The 18,295-nt window shown below is 34.7% G+C and overlaps 1 protein-coding gene across 7 annotated transcripts in view; it reads right to left on the reverse strand.

Annotated features, from left to right (window-relative positions):
• Positions 1 to 18,295, reverse strand: part of QKI (QKI, KH domain containing RNA binding) — a 178,889-nt gene that overhangs the window by 120,884 nt on the left and 39,710 nt on the right. For all 7 annotated transcript variants that reach the window (XM_068413777.1, XM_068413769.1, XM_068413759.1 and 4 more), the window contains exon 2: positions 16,355 to 16,497. In XM_068413777.1, coding sequence (XP_068269878.1) covers positions 16,355 to 16,497 — 143 coding nt within the window. The remainder of the gene's footprint in view (positions 1 to 16,354; positions 16,498 to 18,295) is intronic.

Below are 18,295 nucleotides of genomic sequence, written 5' to 3' on the forward strand. Positions count from 1 at the left end.
GCCCTATTCAACTATAAAGTTCTCTTCACTAGCATCTATATTCCAGCAACGTAACATTATTTAACAAATTAAAAACTGCTTCAAATTGTCTTCTGGAATATGTCAAAATAAATGGCACATCATGTAATTTCAGATCAAAAACTGAGGTTGTTTTAATTGGGTGATAAATTTTAATAAATATACTTCTTGCTACAATAAAAACTAAATTGTTTTTATGAAGCAGTACTGTACAGTTAAAGCCCCAAGACAGCACAGCAACTTTAAAGAACATGACCATCTTAAAATAAAAATATCAACTTATTCTATTTAAAGATGTCACAATTCTGACATTTTATTGCTAGAGCTGACTTGCCAATTACCAGATTATTTACATTCATTTCTGACTGAGCAGAATATCAGCTACTGATGATCATTGAAAAAGCTCAGAATCTTTTTCTGATCACTGCAGCTGTAAACTAGACAAACCAGATTATCCATGTGATGTCAACAACATATAGTTTTTACTGAGCAGACTGCATAATAATACTTAAAATGCTCTTTTAAAAAAAAAAAAAGGCATTTAAAAGTATAGCTGGGATTTAGAATGAATTACTAAATCCTTTAAATCCACATTATTCACCTCTAATAACCTCTCTGCTAAAGGCTTTGAGAGCTTGTTTAACTGACAAACAGCTTTACAAACCTCATGTAAATACAATGGATCAGATCTATAAAAAAGGAAGGGGAAAAAAAAAAAAAAAATCAGGCTAGCTTTCCAGGTCATTTTAACAATGGTAATAGAGCTTGCTTTATTAAAGAAAAAGAAATCCCAGAGCACAGATTTATTAAAAAAAAAAAAAGTAACACACTTAAGTACACAACTTTTTTCTCCAAATCATTAACTTACATTTTATAAGAGAACCTGAGTAAATTATCAAGCGTTCACATTAAATACTTGGTGTTTCATTCAGATGTTCAATTTTTTTAATAAAATGTTATCATGATAGCTAGAAATTTAACCAAATAACACTTAATTTTTAGCACAACAATTCTAATGCACGTGACAGAAGAACCTCAGCAGTAACTAAACATAGTTAACTGAATGCATTACAACTAGTCAGAAGACAACGTACAGTTTCCTTTGTTATCTGTTTGAACTAGGTATCTGTTGGAACTCCTTATCAAAATGCAGCCATAAGAATTCAGGATGCAGTAATTCCTGTACATCCAAAAATCAAAATCTTCAAAATATATTTCTCTTGTTATGTAGTGTACCAACATAATTTTCATCCACACATTCAACCACAAAATATAACACAGTCTTCCCAGAAAATCTATTTTCAGCTCTTCTGGGCAAAAGATTCCACCTGATTTTTTTAAACACGATGTGTACATGTATTATGAAAGGTGGAGAATTTTGTTACATGTTAACACAAGGATAGTATCTTTAATCTCAAGGGCACTGTTTTGCCAGATTGGCTGCTAAAGAGCCAATATAATTTGTTCACAAATTCTTTGGCTAATTTGAAGGTCATTCTATCTATCAGCATACCAAAAAATTAAATATCCCCACCTACTACATTTGAAAAAATTACCACATCTAATCAATATTCATTTTTTCTAAAATTAACCCAAGACATAAACATTTATGCCAAGATATTTGCCATTTAGTTTAAAATTAAGTGATTACCAAGGAGTTTTACTGTCCTGGGACTGTGTAAGAATTTTTTTTTCTTTTTCATTTTTCTGTAGCAAAATTATACCTCCATTATATAACTTTGGCATTAGATAATACAACCTCCAGATGGAATCCAGAAAGCAATCCAAACAAATCAAATGAATGATATACTGCCGCTATAAAGACTTTATATTATATTGCCAAAGAGTCGAGAAACTTCAAAACACTGCACAAGCTGCACTGCTCAAGTTACTTTAAACAGAAGCAGCAGAAGTCAGAGAAATGGAGTACAAAGTTCGAGAGAATTAATTTAAGAATAACTCTTAAGTTACTGACCTCTAACATAAAAGTGTAAAAGCTATGTGCTTCTGTTTTTTACTGTACAGAATTAAATAACTTGGAAAAAAGCTAATATTATAAACAATCAGCACATTCATTAGGTAGAATAAAGGCAAGTTTATTAAATTAGCTACAATTTTGCTGATATTTATTCTAATACTGTTGTATAACGTATCATATAACTAATACTTTCATTGACCTAAAAAACCTTACAGAATTCAAAATGGAGATCCACAAAGGGCTGCTGTGCTAATTTAAAAAGTAACCAGCACTTCATAAATGGTATCATGTACTAAATGCAAGAGATTTTCAAATGACTATATAGCTCCAGTCATAAATCTCTCTATACAGAGATATATTAAAAAAGTAAATCTGACTAAACACAATACATCAAATTCCCTGAGCAAAGCAGCTCAAATGTCTCTAATCTCTTTTACTAAGATAAGGCCTGAAAACCGTATCTAGTGCATCATCATGCCACGTACAGCCCACCTGAACTTTCGCATACCTATTTTAGTACTCCCCCTAGAAAAGATAAACAGTAAATGAATGCAAGACCATCTCAAAATGATAGCACACCAGTCTGATAGTACTACTGTAACAAGGAGAAGCTGCTCCTATCATGGGAAAAAAACAGCTCTTATCATTAAGACAAATGAGACTCATCTATCATTGTGGCAGTCTTCTAAAAGCTGCCACTAAGCTCCTCGGCTACACCTCCCTTCTACAGACACTCCAACAAACTTCACAGAGGGGGACATACAAGCTTCTCCTAAGAAAAGGAGATCTGGAACTTCCTGATCTCTTCCCACCGTGTCAGAGTATGCTGCTGCACAAGAAGGCTGCCCACATTTAAAAACAAAAAAAAAATGGTGAAGTCCTCTCCACTAAAGGCTTTAAGGCTGGAGTACAGTTTCACTCTCTTTAGCCAACAGCTTCTTTCAGGGAAAGGATGGGTCCACCCCTTCTCACCTGTTGAGGACTCCTCTACGGTGCCCCACCAACAGAGACACTTAGGAAAGAGAGGACAGAAAGGCTTGTTCATTAAAGGTTTACCTGTTGAGGAGACATAAATGAGGTTTTGCTCTTCTCTTTGGGTCAACTGACAGCTGTAAGCCAGGAGAAACAATCAAGTTTGGGTTCAAGAACTAAACAAGTTCTTGAGAAGAAACAGCAGAAACCTCAATCAACAAGAAGCAGAACAATATAAAGCAGGATTAATCTTCCAACTACAGTGCTGGACTCATTTCAAGCTGACATTCTAACGCCTTTACTGCATGTAGAACAACTAGATGTAGTTATAAGTTACATATCAAATATGAGGCTTTTAAGCAATTAAACACTGATTTTTCCAAACATTAACTTTCATTTTGAAAATGCATCAAATATAAAATCACATTCAAATCACATGATACTTTTCTACACCTCTAATAAAGGAGGGGACTAAGATATATAAAGTTTATACCATTCAAAAGCATTCATGCTTTCATCTATTACAAAAATAAACATTTTTCTAAATTAAGTATTAAACTACAAGATACTTAATCAAGCATCAAAATGTTTCCAAAGAGTCCCATTAAGGAGCGAGAAAACATCAAAAGAACATTACTGCAAAATCACCTAACTGCTCAAATCAATAGTAAGTTAATTTTTAAAATCATTTTCTTTGGGCAGCAAATGAAGTATTCATTGCTTTTTTCACTGAATGAGCCATGGAAAACTGCAAAGTTTTAGATTAGTTTTAAAAAACTATTTATATAAAATTAAGAATTCTATGTTACTAATAAAAGCACTCTTTCAAAGTTTGTCCTTCCAAACTGCTTAACCTGTCATTAGGGCTGACTGATAAGCCACCAGCTGTTTTTTTCTTCCTCGTGATACAATGCATTCTTTTCCTTTTTAAGGCTAGTATTACCCAAGCAACAAACAGCAGGACTTAAGCCAGCTGCTAGAATGTCACAAACCTATATATTTAGCTCCCATCTCATTTATTGCCATCCCTCAGTGTCAACCATTTAACGCCCCTTTTGCTCCAGTCTACTGACATTCCTCACTGAGCTGACAACACTGCGGGCTGGATTACTAGCCAGGAGCCACAAGAACACACAACAACAAAGCAGAGACCTTATCAGTTATCAGAGACAAAAGCCATGCCTTGTCAAACATACTCAAGGTGAAAAACATTTTGGGTTTTGTTTTTTTTTCTTTCCCCCCTCTAATTTCTGACCTCATTTTCACTGTTTATAAATTCTGTAAGTTTTTTATAAAAATACTAACTTTAGACCTTTAGTGAAACAGCAATTTCTTCTTTATAGCATGTTTAATTAGCATTATTCTATCTTCACCTAACAGGACAGAAATCCTCCCGTTTGTACTACATTAATTTGCACTATTTGCTTCACTTCTCCTTTCTCAATGCTTTTCACACATACTAATATAAACTGTGCATTAGAGTCACATTTGCTTTCCATTTAAGATTGTTTTAAACATTAACCCTTTTCCTCATGTCACAAGTTTAAAGAAAATCTTAACAGGGTTGTTTCAATTCCATTTCAAGTAACTATAAAATAATATCCCTTGAAATGAATTTTATGCTACATGTTCTGTTCATGTAAAAACACTAATCTAATTACGGTCATATTTTGGAAATAATTGGATTTTAAATTGCTTAAAATTACCAACGTAAGTGAGAAAGCTGTAAAGATAGACAAATTAACAATTTCATGGTTTTAAAATAGGAATCTCTGTTATCATTAGAGGCCCATTTGCAATGATTTAAAAGCCCACAGTACAGTTTGGTAGTTCCCTCCTTTAAGTGGTCATAAAAACCTTTACACAGTAATTGAAAGATTGTTAACAGAAACTCTTTCAGGAGATCAGATCCCGTGAACAATCTAATAGTAGGCATGCTTAAGTGAGATAGCGAATAATCTGTTTCATCCTACTCACTAAGATGACGTTTTCAGAACAGTGACAAGACATCAGTTTCAATAACACCAGGAGATGAGTAAAAATTGTTCAATTCCATGCTCAACTTGGGAATCGCGACACATTTATCTAGAGAATTAACAAGTTGTGCTGTGTGTAAATCGGTCTCCAAAACCTAATTGTAGGTTCCAGCAGTGCCCTCTAAGTCTCACAGTTTACATCATTAAACTCATATTCCAATAACAAAGGATCCTCAGGATATACAGTCCAACAACTAATTTCCATAATAATACCTTTTAATTAGATGTGGCTACATGTGACATTACCCAAGGCACTTAAAGTCAGCAATTTTGCTGTAGACTACTTCCAATTCTCAGTAATTAGCAGTGAGAAAGATACATTTAAATTGGAGCACCATTGCAGATGGTGATACTATTGTTACAAATATTTTGCAGAAATGGAAATTCCTAATAGTTACGGGACACCATTCCCTTTCTAAAAATTATCAGAGAAATTTTCCTCCCCCAAAAAGGAAGAGCTGACCAAGCAGAAACAGGCTTTGAGGTTATAGTTAAATTTATGCAAAGAAGAGGTGCCCAGTAACCACTCCATTTCATCTTATCAGTTACTGGAACTTTCTCTAAAGTTCTGCATCCCTTTCAGGCAATAGATTGTATGCTGAATTATTCAGTATTTTATAATTCTAAGTTCCAAAAATAAATTTATTAGTCATTAGTCTCCTTGAAAGGTGGGAGGAAACACAGAAATCGCACATTCTCACATCAGATGATCTTAAAGCTGTATTATATAAATAGTAATTACTATTTTTTCTTCTACAATAGCACTCTCTTTGACAAGCAAAGTTAAAAAAAAAAATAAAAGGAGGTAAAGCACCACATCAAGCAACAGAGCAACTAAATCCATGATAAAGATGCATAGTATTGTTTTGTGGATAAAGGTAGGCATTACCAATGACAGCTGTGATGGAAGTTTCCATATTCAACCAAGATATTTGTGGAAAAAAAATGCATTTTATAAAATTTCTGAAGTGAGTGACAAATTAAGGTATACAACCTTCCTAAACATAAACATGCTTTCCATTCATGTGACTGATTTTAATTAGCTAATTTAGCTGACTAAATTATAATTTATAATCACAACCAATATAAGGTAATTTTTGCTTTGCTCCTTTACTTTTACACACATTTGAGTATTGGTAACAACTGCAATCTGATTCATAGAATTAAAGCTCTATAGCAGAAACAAACTCTGATCATATGAATTCATGGAGCCGGGGAGGGGCGGGGGGGGAATCAGAATTCTTACCTAGTTTGAGACAAATCAACTTCTGAAATACCTGTTTATACCTTTAGATATATTGAAAAGGCTCCAAGTACTTCAACAATCAGAACTACAAAAACTCATGATTTAAAGATAGAATGATAATGCTTAGCCATAGGAGCTTTGTACATCGCAATCAATTTCCATGTACATAGTTTGCATTGCGTTAGATTCATTAGGAGTTGATTTACCAAACTAGGTCTAGAATTTCATGCCATGAAAATATTGAAACACGAAACAATTTAAAATTACTTTCTGTGACATCAAAACAAAAGCAATCCCCCCTGCCAAAAGTTTAGAAGAAAGAACAGTAGGGTTATATAATTGGTAGTGTTTGTCATTCTACTGCAGACTTCAAAGGACATGCTTCAACCAAGTGTAAAAGAAAAAACACTAGTAGCTTTCAATGTCTACTTGCTGATATCCAATTATTTCTTCTTAAAAAAAAAATACAAATAGGTTTTTCAATGTTGACCATATTTAAAGTGAAAAATTGAACAATTCTGTTCACCTTCTGAAAAATCTGTTACAAAGAAGTTCGATATACATATGTACAGCTGCCAGAATCACTAAGTTCGCAAAATTCAAGCCTAGAACTGCAGGAGAACAGGTCAGAAATGCAGAAAATATTCAGAGGGCTATAATTTGAGATATTTCCGTTAGCGTTTCAAGGTCTAATCCACTTTGCTTTAAATGACTTCTGCTAAAAGCTGTTCTATTACCAAACCTTAACTCTCTGCTCTGCCTGTAAGAAGGTAATATGCAAAAAGACAAATAAGGCAAAACTGAAAAGCGCCTGAAAGACCTTAAAAAGCCCAACTGGTCAGGAGCATTTACGGGTACAAGTCTCGTGACATATGCACTATAGAGTTCGGTGCTTCAGCCAGCACCAAGCAGTACAGAGCAGCAGTATTACAGTCTAGTATTAGAGTAATAACAGCACCTTCACATATCAAATCATACCAAATCTATTATCCTAAACACTTACAATTACAACACTACTAAAATAGCAGCATATCAACAACTACTACATTCAGGCTTCATTTCTAACTAGCTTTTTGCGTTTTACCCAGCAGCTTTTAAAGTAAGGAGACAGACAGAACCACATTCAACAGTTCTGTAATCACCACTACCACCACAGTCAATGCAACAGAAGAGGAACTACCTCCTATTTACCACAGGAAAAACGGCGTAAGAAAGTTATCTTTGAGATGCACTTGAGGTTCACATGTCAATCTACCTGTTTGTAGTAACATATCTCTCTATACCCTAAGTTATCTTCCAGCCCTATTTATGCTACAAAGCCAGAGTTCCAGGTCTGTCAATCATTCAGCTTGCCCATCCACTGACTCCCTGAAGAAACTTAAAACCTTCAGAAAGACTCATAAGCCCTCATTTACAACTTTCCAGGTCTCAAGGACAACATTTGCACTTGTGGAAGAAAAAAAAGAAAAAAAAAAAAAATCAAAAATGTCATTTTGGCCAGTTTAACTTGAAAAAAATCTAAAGAGATCAAGCAACTTTGGTTTACTTTTAATACAAGTGACATTCACTTTAAAAACAATAGTAATAAAATACAGTCAAATGAGTTCAAACTATAAAATTCAAACAATTAGGCTAAACAGTATGACCTAGAAGTTTAATATGTTAATTTAAATAATATATTATCATCAGTACTTAAGATACATCAATAGGATAACAATTGGTCATTTCCACTAATCACACTAATAAATTTGGAACACCAATATAGATATCTATTTCATGCAGCATTCACATTTTTAGGCCACCTGTACTTGGTGGGAAAAAAATAATCTGAGAAACTGCTGCATATTTAAGACAACTTTAGATCATAATTCACTTGACAATCTTCCCAGAGCAAGCAGTCCCTGTATCACTGACAACAGGGCAAAGCCCTCAGTGTCCTTTAACACTATGGATCACAATGTTTGTAACTAGAATTAATTTGAGTTTTTAGAAATCACATAGCTGAATGGTATGGAACAAGTTTATGTCAGTACTCTAACAGAAGCTTCTGGAAAAGCATTAATCAACCTAAGCAACTTAAAATTAAGCTTTGGGTGGATGAATGGGGGTTATTGGGAGAGGTGCGTGAGCCTTCCCAGAAGACAGGGGGTACTATGCTATATAATAAGAGACAACTAAAATGAGTGCAAAGTCCTGTAAAAAGGAACTGGCTGTTCATCAAATCAGCATTATTTTTCTTAAAATACTGAGTGTGTATGAAAGAAAAACAATGCATACAGTTTCAAAGTGTAGGAAGTTTCAAAAGGAATCAGTCCCTTCATAGAATTCAACTGTTTTGCACTGCTTTTAAGAAGAAATAGAAAAGAAACACACAAAAGCTTAGAATTGTGAATTAATATTATGCCAAAGTAACTGAAACAACTGTGTCCAACTACTTTTCTTACCGGCTTTAAAAAATAGCAGAGACTAATCGAATAAATTGAGTAGATCCATACAGTGGATGAATACCTATTAGCTACAGAGTCTCCGAATCTCCTCCACAGAGGTATCTATTGAGGCAGCATTTGTGTTTTATTCTAAATCCAATGTACAAAACTAAGGCAGGTAAACAAAAGCTCCTAAGCTATGAAACCAAACACAGAAGAGGAAAGATCTAAACAGGAAGTTTACTCCACAAGCTGGTATTTCTGTATAATCTTCCTCTCAACAAGAACGGAAGAAGACCAAGTGACTAACATCAATGAGATGCAAACGCAGAGAACAACAATCCTCTTCTTTTGAATTATGGATCAAATTCGAATCAGAAATGAATGCTATAAATGCAACATTACACTCAAGACTTTTCCTTGACAAGTGATACACACTTAAAAATGTATCAATGAGTTAAGAACTTCAGAAACAGCAGAACCTAAAAACAGCACACCTCTTTAAAAAGCTAGTCCACATTCTTGCTTAAAAGGTAACTTTTTTTTTTATTAATATGCACTCCCAAGGCTTATGGGCAGACTTATTCTAGTAATAAACAACAGACCTTTTAGTAGTGAGGACATGTAAGCTGATTTTTACCCGAGTGTATGTTTTAGGACGTACACAAGGAAAAAGTCAGGCTGACATTTTGACTGGTACTCAAAACTACTTTTAATAGCAATACAGGATGGGGCTCGGTGCCTCCTTACCCCAGCAAAACACGGAGCAAGTGTAATTAGTGAAGACTTGCATTTCATTGATCTACCTATATGAAGTTACAGAACTCATGCTGTCCTCTGACAAGAAAGTATTGAATTACTTCTGCAAGGGCAACTCCATAAACATCTGAGCCTACAAACAGCAGTACCTAAATGACAGAGCTACTAAAAAGGAACAAATACCTAATATGCCTGTCAAAAGCTTACTGACCACCAGATACAGAGGGGACAAAAAAGGGGGGTTAGGGGGGTGAAGTAAAGGAAGATAGCATAGGTTAAGTTTCTGGGGAAAGTACAGCAGCTCAGTGTTGTAGGTCTCCTTTGTCAACTAACCAGAGGAAGAAAAGTTGAAAAACCTCTGCATTCTTAAGAAAGGGGTTTTCTCTCTGTATTTCCTACCTCCTTAAAACACTGTACTTCTCAACTATAAACCCCATCCTTCAGGAGTCAACTTCAGCTCTCTGAAGAAAACGGAAGATCTGTTCTTGACTTTGAGAAACTGAGGACATCTACTAGGGATTCTGATGCCTAAACAGTAATTTGTAAATCCAAATATGTATTTTAAACACAGCTATACCTTGCTCTATTAAGTACGGTTTCAGCCCTTACTGATGTATTTCCATGTCTACTGCAGTTCCCTATCCTAGTTAAAGTACACAGGATGCTAATTCACAAAAAACCTATCAACAAGTTCAGCAGGTGTACCCAAGTGCACCCAACCTATTCATAACAGCAAGCAAAAGTGTCATGCAGAAGCACTTCCTCCTCTCTGGATAAAACCCTTCTTTACTACGATAAACATTTGAAAGAACAGACTGAACAAAAAAAAACAATGAAGAACAAAATCAGTACTCCACAAATCTCTCTGCCCCACAACTGACCTTTCATTATTTGTATTTGCACACAACTCAGCTACTGAGTCTTGCAAGAGCTACTACACAAAAGTAGAAGTTCTGAGGGAAAACAGTTCAGCAAAAAGAAGCATAGACGAATCGACACAACAGACTTGTAGTACATAACCAACTGAAACCATGCACCCAAATATTTTTGTAGTCCATGAACTAAAGAAATTTATGCACACGAAGTGCAGAATTTAAAACAATAGTATTAAGACAACAGCTCTGATCAAATAGATTGCCCATTGGAAGCCTAACTCTGCAGAGACAATTACAATTGAGAGACAAGCCATAATGAAAGGCACCATTGAGAGCAAAATCAAGTGTGATAGGTGTTGACTACTAGGTCTTAACTTGCTCTTCAAAAAGTTTAATTGGACACAACCCTTGCAACTTCAAATTTTGTAATTCCTAAAGTTAACCTTTTTTAGTAAGATCAATTTGTTCCAAAATTTTACGTATTTCATTCACAGAAAAACAACAGGCATCTACAAACTGTTTAGATTAATTTTCTAGCCTATCATTCTCCTTCAGCACTTGGCTTCCCCACACACACACTCCTCTTCACCCACGGTGTACAGAAGGTACCTGAATGTCTAGCACTAACTGTTTATGTCAGATTAGAAGACTCCTACCCTTATGAGCTGGACCTGTATAGTGACTAAACAAGAAAAATAATTCACTGTTTTCTAGCAGAAGTGTCATATACGTGCTGTACATTGCTAGAAGTTTAATCCTATGATGTTAATTTTAAGAAGTTACTAATACAAGCATCACCATAACAAACTGGTATTCTAACAAATACATTCAACTTGTGTATCAGTACCAGATGCAAGTAATTTCTCTCCATTTTCAGAATTTACTTTGAAAAATATTAAGGGAAACATTGTCCCTAGCCAAAGCAAGTGCTATTTACTTAGTCTTTACTTGACTAACCTCCACACTGCCTTCCTTTTCTTTTTTTATTTACACACACACAAAACAGAATATCTACGAATAGTTAAAGAACAAACTTTCAAAGTAAGAATGAAACGGGAATAGGAATATTAACAGGCAAATGAGTAGGTCATCACCTGTCTAACTTAATTGCACTCAATGCTTGACGAGTTAAATGGGGAAGAAATAACTCTCTCTCACAAGGATGAGATATTGCCCAAGTTCATTGGTACTGCTGAACTGATGCTGAGCCTGCAAGATTACCATCAGAGACTAAAGGACAGGGGTTTTATCTTCAATGTATTCTAGACTGTCTTCCATCCTTTTGCCTCCGAGGACAAACGTGCTCTGGAGATTTGACAGGTTTATTTCTGAACAAAAACATGACAGTGTATGTCATCTTTCAGCAAGGTGCTACCAAAAAGTAAGCTAATGAGTGTGAACCAGAGCTCAAAAGAAACTTATGTTTCAAAAGGTGAATCAGATGGTCAGTAATGGAAGGATAGCCAACAAAACATTAGACAGAAAGGGTAAAAAAGCTTCATACTAATATTAAGAGATGTCTCCATTTTATTAGCATCTAAACAAAGGGGACCTGTCTCAATGAAGCCATTCCCTTACCACTTTCAACCAGAGTGCATAAAGCCCCTCATAAATATATAAAGTTCAAACTCAAAATTAACTTTTTTTCTCCTACTACTTCTACTAGAATGTTTTTCCAAATATCTCATTCAGACTGGAAATTAGTTATCAAACTATTTTAGTTCTTTCATATACATTTATACTTGCATCAGTAGTTGACCTTTTGCCAAATCTTCCTTCAGCCCTGCTGGTACTCTGTAGCCCAAGTTTATTTAGCGACCAGTTATATTTTCTCTTTCCTTCCTATTGCAAGGGTAAACAAGGCTAGCTCTTTTAGCCTCCTTCCCCCTGTTTACCACTAGGGAATGAAGAGCTTAAGTAAAAGACTTAGAACAATAAATAAAGAGAATGTTATCATTTTCCTAATCCATATTAGGGATGCTATTAAACTCTGGTATTACCAAAACGAAGAAGGATTTAAACATTTTGTCAGTAAGTTCCCCATAGTAAAATGAATCCCTGTGTTCATCATTCTGTTGTACTAATTAAACAGTTTTAACTAAAATGGTCAGAAAGTACGCACATGCTGTTTATCACTGCTGGCCTTTGAGCTTCAGTATGCTCAAAGGACATGCTACTTAAGATGCGATAATTACTAAGTTCTTGCATTTTTACTGAAGAGGCACAGAAGAGTTCCAACAGAGAATTTCACATTAATCAGAGCTAACAGGGTACTTATTAATAATAAAGCCATGATTATAATAAAAAAAAAACCATTTATTCAGCCCAACATTTGTAGGTACTAATTCCAAAAACCGTTTAAATTGATATCAGACAGAAAGTTTAGTCTCAGCTCTTTAGGGAAATTCAAGAAAATTAATCATTTCTCTGAAGTACAAGAAATGCTAAAGACTATTAACTATTCACCCACAAACAATAGTATATCCTCCATTCTTCTGCTTCCTAAGAGCTCAATAATTTTCCTGACATCTTTTCTTCTTACTTTTTAAAACTCTAATGGAAGATATTTCTCCATGAATTGGAAATGCCTTCAAACTGTAACACCAAAGACTTAAGTGAGTGTACAAAGATTTAAGTGTAAAGAAAACACATTTTTAACTGAAGGGCAAATTATGGACAACTAATGGAATTTAATCTTTTGTGTGCCTTCTGCACAATTTCTCTCTCAAGTTTCAGGAGTACATCCATGGGCCAGAAAAGCTAACTAGCTCAAATCTCAGTTTTAAGACTAAAATTTCTATAAAGATCTAACACATTCCAAGAGTGCTAGGAAAAAAAAAAAAATATATACAAATATACACAATTGCATTACTGTAGCTTGCAACAGAAAAACAACGAGCCAGAAAGCAGACCACCCCAACAGTTACGCCATTTATCAGATTGTGATTACATCACAAAAAAATGCTCCTTATTAATACAACATACAAAAGAAAATTAGTTATTCTTCAGCTAGATTTTTGCATGTCTTCCACTTACTAGTACAGAAGTAGAAGTGAAGACTCTACACAGCTGGCATTTAAAAAAATACAGGCCGTTTCAGATAATCTATTTTTTTTTGAAAGGTGAACTATGGTCTTAGAATAAAAATATTCAATATGCACTCATATAAAAAACTAAATTATTAAGAGACTATAGGGGATTTTATGTATTTATTTTAAGCTTTGTAATTCAATTTTATATATTCTTTGCTCTGTATAGGTACTCAAAGGACAGTCAAACAGTAATATCAAAGTGACATAGGCTATGAAAATTCACTGCTTTTATACCTATATGTATGTTTATATATACCTATATAAAACATAAGTTTGTTTAAACTTATGATAGACCATTATTTTTATGCCTCACAATTAATTTAGGATGCTGTGCACAAAATGGCACTATAGTACTATTCAGTATTCACTACAGTCAACTAACTATATGCTTAAAATTCTAAGTCAAAAATATGTACCAGAATAAGTTTATTAGAACATCATAAAAGTTTGTTGATTTTTTTTTTTTCTGTTATCAAAAATATTACTAAATCGACATCAGAAAACAGTTTCTGGTCACTCTTGTCAGAATAATCTTTAAGTTTATGCATCTTTATGTCCTTGTAAGGTATACAAGATTGTCATTTGGAAGAGAATGATGGCAATAGAAAGGATTAACTGCATTTATCTGACAAACTCGCTCTCCTAGTCTGCACAGCATGTCTTCCCTGTATTTGATAACAATTAAATCAACTGCTAGATATAAGTAAGAAGTTTCAAGTAACACCATGTGATTACAATGAAATTATCTTTACAGCTGAAATTAATCTTTACAAGTGGATTTTACAGGGTTTTTTTATGACAAGTTGAAATCACTGTACTCCACACCTTCTGAATGCTGTACTAGCCTGAATGCAAAGCAGGTTATTTCATTTCTAACTTGCAGAAAGATCTTAGAAAGGGCCTACATACAAAACCACAGCTTTTTTTTGTAGGTAGTGGTATACTCTAGTTGCTTAATCAATTATTGAGGCTGTGGAAATCCTATTCTGAGTATGTAGGAACAAACACAAAAATACGTAGACAGGCAGCAGCACAGAGAATGCTGGGCTTGGCTCCCCAATGAAGCTTGAACTACCAAGTACCACCATAGTGGTAGAAGCTGTACATTTTCTAGCAAACGTTTCACATCATCTCACAAGAGCCAGCTACCTTTTTATCCCAGGTCACATGTATACAAACCACAAGTCTCTCCAACTTCTGAATTTGTAAGAGTTTATTACAATAAATTAGTAACCACTTCAAGGGCGTTCTTCTGAAGGCACACAAAGAGCTAGCAGTAGCTAGAGAAATTGTACTCCTGAAGTTACGCAAGTGCTTTGACAGTAACTAGAGACTCTTTCCTGCTTATTTACACTATATTTGATAATTAACTGGCAGTAAAGAGCTAAGCTACTACGTTCTTGGATTTCTAGAAGAAAAGATTAATAATAATTATAGGAAATCTAATCCTTTTTTCTTCCTCCTATCTCATGCTCCTGGCACAGCAAGCATCAAGTTCTGTAAAAACTACAACCAGTAACTAAGGCAACTCCTTGAAAAGGATGCATTGCTGAGTTATAAAAGTCAAGAATTCAACAACTAAGCTATGTTTTAAAAAGCCAATAAGCAATGTAACTCTAAGACATACAGATATCTAAGTACAGAGCTACTTACATCGCTTTACAGAACAGCCGCATCGCATAGTTCCTCTCAAAAATCTGTAATTCCAAGGAGTTTCAACAGAATCACTGTTTTCTGTGTGGGGATATGTATGTATGTACATACATGTACAGGTATGTATATAGATACACATACGTATATATTTAATTTGGAAGAAAAACGGAAGGGAAGGGGAGAGAGATGTCCTTACTGCCAAAGCAAATTCTTTGAACACTTTTCCCAGTACAGGTATTTTAATCTAAAAGCAACAAAACAACTTTGTGAAACTGAAAAGAGAGAAGAAACATTTGTCTAAATATTCTGTTCTGAACAATGACTTGCACTTAATTTTCTTAATGGAGTATGGCACAATGAGGTTTTATTTAGAGGCCCGTATGTTCTAAGCAGCATTAAAATCATAAAGCTCAATTTGGAGAGCTTAATCTAATTAATGATACAAAGAAAAGCCACAGAAATACACAAGTGTCACTTCCATTATTTGCTGTTCTGTACTTTCTTCCACTTTATACTACTTCAAGCTGCAAACGCCTCACTTGGACCCTGCATTCCTCCACTGCAACAGGACCTACAAATTCTATTAGGGAGGAATAAAATAATTTCTTATTTTGTCAGTGATCAATGAAAATGGTTGGGGTAGATTTTGACAGGACTATTTCTCCAGAGTTGTTTTAAGAAACCATTCAGACCACAAGAGTTCTAAATAGTTCTTCTAGTTAAATGAAACCATTCTCCCTAAAAAAGGTAGGTGTACAACAGAACAGAACACCCAATGGAGAACATAACATTGGCATACAAGCAAGGAGCTTTGCTTAAGGGGAGATGGGAACAAACGACCAACCTCAAGATAAAGACACTTATATATGAAACAGAACTGGTTACACAGGTATGGGACAAACAGTAATTGCGATTAAGTACAGTCTCTAAAGAGTCTCTAAGGATTCTCCAACTGACTTTTAGAGACATACTAAGAGGAAAAAAACACTGTCCCAAGAACTACTTCCATCATAAAACTCACTATACAGCGTCTCAGGACTGACAGTACTGAATGAACAAGTTAATTCAGATCTTAAATCTATGGCCTTACAATCCATACTAGTTTGGTATTTAACACAATCTTCTTCCACTCACACTCGCTACAAATCAAGCCACCAAGCAGAACACACATTGCTTCCCAAAGAAGTATCTTGTCAAAAGTAATTCAGGGTGATCCAAGGGTAGCATCACATGAAATTTACATTTAAAGACGACCACAAGGATCAAAAAATAATTTAGGGACTAAAAAGATATACTTACATCTGGATATTCTTTTACAGGCACATATAGTTTCTCTTGTAACTGTACAATAGGTCCCACAGCATCTGGTAATTCTGCACTTCTCTTCTCCGTACTACCATTTAATGTGTCGTTATACATGTCTTTCCGTACTCTGCTAATTTCTGTGGGGGGAAAAACGTATATTAGGTATTAAATACAGGAACAGATTATAATCTAGCATGACAGTCTTGTCTTTCTAATCTTTCACAAATCTTAATGCCATTTTCTTCGTCTCTTCAAGAGCATCATGAACGAAAAATCTGGTTTTGTTTTGTTTAGATTTTTGTGGGTTTTTTTAAATTGCAGCAGTCAAATGTTTTCTTCGTGTCTACATTTGCTGCCTACTCCTCCTGTTTATGGAATTCAGCTATTGAAGAAAAAATCATGTGCAGCTCCTTAGAACACTTACAAGATTGTTCACATCATTTAAAAGGTGTAAAAAACAGTTCTTTTACATATTTTTTATAATAAAGCATCTAGAAAGCAAATAAATTAGAAATCTGTACCTACAAAAAATACATCTACACAGTACTATTTCCCAGTTATGAGATAAACTATAGCATTTGGAAATTAAATGGTGCATCTTTCAGCAATGAGAAATCTGACAACTCAAGGGTGCAGTTACTGAGCACACGGTGTGACAACAAACTAGTAAATATTGTTCTACAGACTACCCCCAGTAAGATAGTGCAAAAATGAAGACAAGTATGGTATCGGAGACCTGGGCAACCCCTATATACACCCAAAAGTCCTACTACTTCACTGCAAAGTAACGAAAAACTCCTTAACAGCACCGGGGAATGTCACAAGTGGACTTATAAGTACTGCTTCTACCAATTACACCTGTATTACTCACACCTTGGTGTATGTACTTGCAAGATGTAGTTGAGTAGTTATAAACAAGGTAGCTAAAAAATGGATAATTTGATTCAAATCCAGATTAGTTTCACTAAACTGAAACAATCTGAGAACGGACACAAAGCTTCCTCTTGTTTAACCAAAAAACATATTTAACAAGACCTTATATTTCATTTCTAGAACTGTTAAACTGGTATTTAAATTGCTGCTATAAGAATAAAACCCCCACATTTCTTAACTTACCGAATCCCAACTACTATAAAATTTTCTCAATGAGTTTATTCCAATATCACTAAAGAATTACTTAAAACGAATGTATTAACCAAGTTCCAAACTGAAAACTAACATTTAAACAAGTATTGTTCCCAAAGCATTAAGACTTATGACAGTGTGCACTGTAAAGAAAAAACAGATATCAATAATTCCAGTCTTTTACTTAGAATTGTTACAACTACTTTCAAAATCTTCAGAATTAAAATGAAACTCAAACCAGAAATTTTATGTTTTCATCTGACCACAGGAAGCCACATAAACAAGAAGTCACTTGAAACTCTAGCAGCAGACGAGATGAATATAACCCCTGTTTCATAATCAATTTCTTCTCTGGCAAATGATTTATAGCTGAGATTTCACCACTTGAAAAGCTAGGGGTGGGGAGAGGGAGAGCATCAGAAATGACAAATCTCTGAAACGCAGCAGACCTAATTTTCAACCTAGTCTGAATTAATTCTAACAAACTTCCTCTGCATATTCAAGAACAAGTTGTTTCTCCACTGGAAACTGACATACTCAATCATGTATACTACATAATGATTTGGTGGTTAACACCTGTTTAGAATGGAGAACACAAATTTCATCATCATATAATCATAGCTCAAGGAAAACATCCACAGCCGCTTCTACACCGACAATTTTGGCAACAGGCACAAAATCCTCAGAACTACAAGCAGTATTTATACTGGCTTCAGTATATAAAGAAATTCTTTAGCACATATCTTTGAACAAATATTATTATCTTTTGGCAGACTTTGTTTCCTGTTCATTCTCTTCAGATTTTCCATT

This window comes from Nyctibius grandis, chromosome 1 (genome assembly GCF_013368605.1).
Source record: "Nyctibius grandis isolate bNycGra1 chromosome 1, bNycGra1.pri, whole genome shotgun sequence".
In the NCBI taxonomy this organism is placed as follows: domain Eukaryota; kingdom Metazoa; phylum Chordata; class Aves; order Nyctibiiformes; family Nyctibiidae; genus Nyctibius; species Nyctibius grandis.